This window comes from Chiloscyllium plagiosum, unplaced genomic scaffold, assembly GCF_037043375.1.
Source record: "Chiloscyllium plagiosum isolate Xiang-an unplaced genomic scaffold, Cpla_swu_hap1 HiC_scaffold_46, whole genome shotgun sequence".
Lineage (NCBI taxonomy): Eukaryota > Metazoa > Chordata > Chondrichthyes > Orectolobiformes > Hemiscylliidae > Chiloscyllium > Chiloscyllium plagiosum.
Genome location: NW_028270184.1, coordinates 14,072,013 through 14,078,989, shown reverse-complemented (window position 1 = coordinate 14,078,989; position 6,977 = coordinate 14,072,013). Strand labels below are relative to the sequence as shown.

The window sequence follows — 6,977 nt, the reverse complement described above, 5'->3', positions numbered from 1 at the left end:
GTATGAGCTCTTTGGTATTTATACAAGCTGGATAACTAAGTGAATTCCTTCCCACACACAGGACAGGTGGATGACCTGGTTCCAGTGTGAATTCGCTCGTGTCTCAGCAGGTAATTTGACTGAGCAAACTCTTCCCACACTTGGGCAGGTGAACAGTTTCCCCTCAGGAGGTCTCTCCTATTCCATACACCTCTTTTGTATGGAGACGGTAGTGTCCATTGTCAATCCATCAGCACTGAAACTGCACTGTACTTCTGGACACAAACACTCGACGACTGGATAGAAACTTTTTAAACATGAACCTGATGAATGTTTGCCCTGTCACTTGTGGAGTGAGATGCTCCTGTTGTTGCTGCAATCTCCTCTGTCTTCTTTTGGTTTTGCAGATAGTGATGACATTTTTACATCATGCATGTCCTATGCAACAGATCCAGCTCCTAACAGAGAAGGAGGTCATGAAGGTGCAGCAGTAGACGGGACTTTCAGTAAAGCTGTGACTGCATCCTTGTCCAGGATCTTTCTGGTTGCTCCAAAATTATTGGCCTTTGCAAGGTCAGGTGATGAGAGTAACACATCAATCACAGCCATGACCGGAAGCTGCAGGAGAGCATTAGATAGCAACTGGGGGATATCTGGGGGAGTATATTTCATAGTCGTGTTTAACCCCATGGGATATCTGTTTAATTCTGTGAGTACCTCACCATATTGGGCAGCATGGTGGCTCAGTGATTAGCACTGCTGCCTCACAGTGCCAGGGACCTGGGTTCAATCCCACTTTTGGGCAACTGTCTGTGTGGAGTTTGCATGTTCTCCCTGTGTCTGTATGTTTTCCTCCCACAGTCCAAAGATGTGCAGGTTAGGGTTGATTGGCTCTGCCAAATTGCCCATGGGGCCCAGGGATGTGTGGATTAGCCATGGGAAATGCAGGGTTACAAGGATAAGGTGGGTCTGGGTGGTATGCTCTTCAGAAGGTCGATGTGTACTTGATGAGCCGAATTGCCTGCTTCCACATTTTCTCTGCCAAATCCAAGGGATGGTGGTACCAAGTACTCTCTTGACCTCAGACATAGCACTTCGACACAGACCATTTGGATTCCCTGACATGGTTTATCCAGTGTTTATTTGCACAGTATTTCCCCATAATCTGCACACAACTGTCAAGATTATTTTCAAGTGTTTCAGATTCTATGTTTTTGTTATGTGTTAGATAGACTATGCCTTTTGCTTAAGTTAGAGATATCACGACTGCTTAGCAAGTCTCAAATCAGTTTTTCAATGGAAATCTAAATGTTACAAATAGGACTGAAAGAGCGCTTAGTCCCACCATTACGGAAGTTGCCCATCCTGTCCAAAGTTTGGAATCGAACAGGTGTTTCACTGGACTGCACACAATTGGTCATCTCCCAGTCTCCATCTGACACTCTCCTGCAGCTTGCTGTCATGGCTAAATTGGACAATAAACCCTTGTCACTGAGCTGGACTGGGCCACCTATGGCTGAGCAAGCATAGAGGCTCCTAATCCATGCTGAAATCACTACTCCACTGCTTGTAGATTTCACTTAACACTGCTGCTGCTTCTGTGTCATAAAAGATTGAAACCAGTGACTTCAAAACTTCATCAGCATCAATGTTGATTGATGAAGCTTTGATTGAATGTGTCTGGAAAATATTTCACTATTTTGTTTCATGCTCCTTAACACTTCAATTTTGATTACAAAAGGTGTTGCTGTGGAGAATATGAAAGTCAGTAAGAATAGTCAGCAATGATTAATTGTTTATCAAACATTTCTAATTGGATATGTTGAACAGTGGAATGATTCAGACACCAAACTGTAGACCTTTCATCAAAGATCAAGTTAAGGTTTTTAATTTAATTTTAATCTTGATCCTGTAGATAAGATCATGCATTATGGAGAAAGATCACAGATGTTGCTTTCAACAAAAATGACAATTATAGATGTTACATTCAGTCGAAACAGCCCAAGTATTGTCAGATAATTATTCCTGGATCTGATCAGCAGGATCAATAACAGCAGAATCCAAACTCTGATGACACGTATGAGCTCGCTGATGTAACATCAGGTTGAAGGACCGAGTGAATCCCTTTCCGCACACGGAGCAGGTGAACGGTCTCTCCCCAGTGTGAACCCGCTGATGTGTAAGCAGTTGGGATGACCAAGGGAATCCCTTCCCACACGTAGAACAGGTAAATAGTCTCTCCCCAGTGTGAACTCGCTGGTGTGCATTAAGGGTGGATGACTGTCTGAAACTCTTTCCACAGAAGACACAGCTGAATGGATTCTCCTCAGAGTGAATTCGCTGGTGTATCAGGCAGTTTGAAGACCGAGCAAATGCCTTGCCACACACAAAGCAGGTGAATGGCTTCTCCCCTGTGTGAACCCGCTGATGTGACCGGAGGTAGGATGACTGCCTGAATCCCTTTCCACAAGCACTGCAGCTGAATGGCTTCTCCTCAGTGTGAACTCGCTGGTGTGACCAAAGGCCAGACGAATGGGTGAATCCCTTCCCACACACGGAGCAGATAAATGGCTTCTCCCCAGTGTGGATTCGCTGGTGTGCAGTGAGATCGGAAGACTGCCTGAATCCCTTCCCACAATGAGTGCAGCTGAACGGCCTCTCCTCGCGATGAATTCGCTGGTGCAATGTGAGGCTGGCTAACTGAGTAAATCCCTTCCCACACACAGAGCAGGTGAATGGTCTCTCCCTCGTGTGTACCCGCTGATGTGCAGTGAGGGTGGATAACTGCCTGAAACTTTTTCCGCATTGCGTGCAGCTGAATGGCCTTTCCTCAGTGTGAATTCGCTCATGTACCACAAGGTTAGCCGACTGAGTGAAGCCCTTCCCACACACCGAGCAGCTGAATGGCTTCTCCCCAGTGTGATTTCGCTGGTGTGTCAGTAGAGCAGATGACTGAGTAAATCCCTTCCCACACAAAGAGCAGGTGAATGGTCTCTCGCCAATGTGAACTCGCTGGTGTGACAGGAGTTCTGATGAAGATTTGAATCTCTTTCTACAGGATGTGCAGCTGAAAGGCCTCTCCTTAGTGTGAATTCGCTGGTGTACTACCAGGTTAGCTGACTGAGTGAATCCTTTCCCACACACTGAGCAGTTAAATGGCTTCTCCCCTGTGTGAGTACGTTGGTGTATCATCAGGATGGAGGACTGAGTGAATCCTTTCCCACACACAGAGCAGGTGAACGGTCTCTCCCCAGTATGAAGTCGCTGGTGTGCGGTGAGGGTAGACGACTGTCTGAATCTTTTCCCACAATAAGTGCAGGTAAATGGCCTCTCCTCAGTGTGAACTCGCTGGTGTAGCATGAGGTTGGCTGACTTAGAAAATCCCCTCCCACATACGGAGCATATGAATGGCTTCTCCCCAGTGTGAGTGCGTCGATGAATTTCCAGCAGGGATGGATAATTGAATCCTTTACCACAATCCTCACATTTCCATGGTTTATCTGCACTGTCAGCCACATTGTGACTGCGTTGATGATATTCCAAACGGGATCGGTAAATGAAGGCTTTACCGCAGTCATCACATTTCCATGGTTTCTCCATGCTGCCGCTGTCCTTGTGTCTCTCCAGTTTGAGCAATCAATCAAAGCCTTGTTCACATGCAGAATGTGTTAACAATTTCTCCCACTGCAAAATGGAGTGATGTATTTTCAGAGTGTATAGCAAGTGGAGGGTTTACCACAGTCAGGGCACAGGAACACTCTCAATCCTGTGTGTTGGCATTTTTCCCATTCAGAACGATATTTGAAATCTTTTCCCAAAGATAAACACAGAGCAGTCAGTTGTTAAGTTCTATGGAGCATTTGTTTTCCTCTTATATTTTCACAGAGCCTTTGAATCCAAATCTATAGCACCACCTCGTCACTCTACTTCCAGGTGAGCGCTTTCCTCTCCGTGTTTGGATCTCCAGCTCTCATGTTCAGATCTCCCCTGATCACAGACCCGGAAGCTCAGCTCAGTCAGTTACCTCACCAAGATGGCCGCCGATTTGGCCTGCACTTCCCCCAAAATGGCGGACGGCCCGTTTCCCGGGCAACCCTGGCCCATCCCCAAAATGGCGGACGGCCCGTTGCTTAGGTAACCCTGGTTCACAACCCCTCCCCCCCCCAGCCCAAGGGAGGGAGCCCCGTCGTGCCTCCCACTCAAGATGGCGGTCAATGAGTACTGTCCTCCAGGGCCTGATCCGCCCGCAGGGCAAACACGGGGGACCCTGAGCTCTTATTCAGAACCACAGACCTCCTGCCGCAGTTGGTAAAGTTGCCAGGCCTCAATGGCCGCGGTCTCCTTTCCTACCCTGCCTCACAATCTTCTTCGGCCGCCCGAATCGTCCGCTCTTCTTCAGACTGTCCCCATGACTGGGACTGAGCATGCTCAGAGCACTGCCCGCTCCCGCACCTGCGCACTGGGCTCCCTTACCCACTGATAGGGGGCTTTCTGCACCACAGAGGGGTCTAGGTAAATAATCTGCCATTGGTCTCCTATCATCACTGATTAGCAGTGTGATACATTCTGGGTACATAACAGTGCCATTGAATTGGTGACTAAGAGTTAATGATTTCCCATCCCAACTGGAACTGAACCCAAAGGCCTAAAACAAAGTACTGCACGTTTACAGAGGAGACAAGCAGGAGGCTGGAAAAACACACCAAGCCAGGCAGTATCAGGAGGTGAAGAAGTCAACGTTTCAGATATAACTGTTCTTCAAGACTGGGGGTGGGGGTGCGGGAAACTGCAGATAAGGGGGGGGGGGGGGGGTGGTGGAGGTTTTGGGTGAGGAGAGGGGGCGGGATGATGAGGTTGTGACAGGTGAACACAGGTGGAGGGTATGGCCTGGTTGGTAGTTGGAAGGAAGGGTCGTTCACCCGCCCATTTCAAATCCGCTTCCCATTCCCTCTCTGACATGACCATCTTCGGCCTCATCCATTGTGAGAAACAGAACTCACTCACAAATCAATCAGCCTGAGACAAAGCCTTGGAAACAAGAACAATTTATTACAGTCTTGCAAGAACTGGACGCCTCTGCAATCAAGCAGAAATGCGCACGAAAACAGAGCCTGTTAGCATTCTTATTTAATTTACGAGTTGCGGAATCACGCCTCCCTTTTCCCATCCTATCATAAGCCGATTACCTCCCTTGTTAGTTATTTTCTTATCTGGCCATCCTGCTGTCCTTGTCTGCATTCTTTGTTCCTTGTTTGTTACAGCTTGTTCTTTTATCAGTTTCTCTTATCATACTATAAGCTTTATTGTGAAATGCTCTTGCTGCTGCTTTTTGTGGTCAGCTACAACCCTTTAAAGTTATTTCCTAGCTTAAAACTATTTTCTTTAAAAGACCCTCTATATTCATTAAAGTCTTAGCCTTAAGTATACTACATGCTACAAGAATTAACACCCCTCCCCCCACCTGCAAAAACAACATTTCTAATCTCCCACACATTGCACACTGAATCAGACTGCAAATTTCATCTGCCTGGGAAGCCGACAGCCTGGAAGACTTTATCGAGGTTTATAAAATCATGTGGGGCATAGTTTGGGTAAGATGAGTTATTTTTCCTTGCAGTGGCAAAGTCCAGAATTAGAGGGCATAGGTTTACGGTGAGAAGGGAAAACTTAAAAGGAACCTAAGGGGCAACTTTTTTCCACACAAAGTGTATTACTCCAGGTGTGTCAAAAAGTGTGGTGCTAGAAAAGCACAGTAGGTCAGGCAGCATCTGAGGAGCAGGAGAAGCAATGTTTTGGGTATAAGCCCTCCTGATGAGTCTTATGCATGAAACATCCCTTCTTCTGCTCCTCAGATGCTGCCTGACCTGCTGTACATTTCCAGCACCACAATTTTAGATTTTGATCTCCAGCATATGAAGTCCAGGTGTGGCCTCACCAACAACCTACACAGTTGTAACATAAACTCCCTCCTTTTAAACTCAATCACTGTTACAATGAAGGACAAAATTCCATTTGCCTGTTGAAAAGTGTGGTGCTGGAAAAGCGCAGCAGGCCAGGCAGAATCTGAGGAGCAGGAGAATCAACGTTTCAGGCATAAGCCCTTCTTCAGGAATGAGACTGGTGTGCCAAGCGGGCTGAGATAAAAGGTAGTGGGGGGGAATTTGGGGGAGGGACGCTGGGAATACGATAGGTGGAAGGAGGTGAGGGTGAGGGTGATAGCCGGAGAGGGGGTGGGACGGAGAGGTTGGGAAGAAGATTGTAGGTCAAGAGGGTGGTGCTGAATCCGGGGGTTGGGATTGAGATAAGGTGGTGGGAGGGGAAATGAGGAAGCTGAAGAAATCTACATTCATCCTGTGTGGTTGGAGGGTTCCTAGGCGGAAGATGAGGCGCTCTTCTTCCAGCCGTCGTGTGGCCAGGGTCTGGCGATGGAGGAGGCAAAGGACCTGCAAGTCCTTGGCGGAGTGGGAATTACCTGTTGTACCTGCAAACCAACCTTCTGTGATTCATGCATGAAGATACCCTTGCACAGCAGCATGCCAAATGTTTTTTACTGTTTAAGTAAGAGTCCTTTTTAGTGTTATTTCTATCAAAATTGATGGCTTCACATTTATTAACATTGTACTCTATCTGCCAGACCTTTGCCCATTCACTTAGACTATCTATGTCCCTTTGCAAAGTTTCACAATCCTCTGCACACTTTGCTTCACCACTTTGTCATCTACAAACTTCGAAATAGTACAGATGGTCCCCAACTCCAAATCATTTTTGGAAATTATAAACAATTGCGGTTCCAACATTGATCCCTGAGGCACGGCCCAAGTCACTAGTCGCCAACCAGCAATTATTTAATCAATCCTCTCTCCATGCTAATACATAACTCGTAATGCTGTGTACCTTTATCTTATGCAGTAGCCTTTTGTGTGGCACCTTGTTGAATGCCTTTTGGAAATCTAGAAACACCACAACTACTGGGTCCCCATTGTCTACCATGCTCATGT

General features: G+C 46.9%; 1 protein-coding gene across 1 annotated transcript; it reads right to left on the bottom strand.

Moving 5' to 3' along the window:
- Window positions 1–1,851: 1,851 nt before the first annotated feature.
- Window positions 1,852–4,668, bottom strand: LOC148136221 (uncharacterized). The gene has a single exon (XM_087983616.1). The coding sequence runs from the start codon at window positions 3,577–3,579 to the stop codon at window positions 1,999–2,001; it is 1,581 nt and encodes a 526-aa protein (XP_087839742.1). The 5' UTR covers window positions 3,580–4,668; the 3' UTR covers window positions 1,852–1,998.
- Window positions 4,669–6,977: the final 2,309 nt, after the last annotated feature.

What these genes read in the sequence shown, in the direction of transcription:
- LOC148136221 (XM_087983616.1), bottom strand. Translation starts at nt 3,579, where the DNA reads ATGGAGAAACCATGGAAATGTGATGACTGCGGTAAAGCCTTCATTTAC.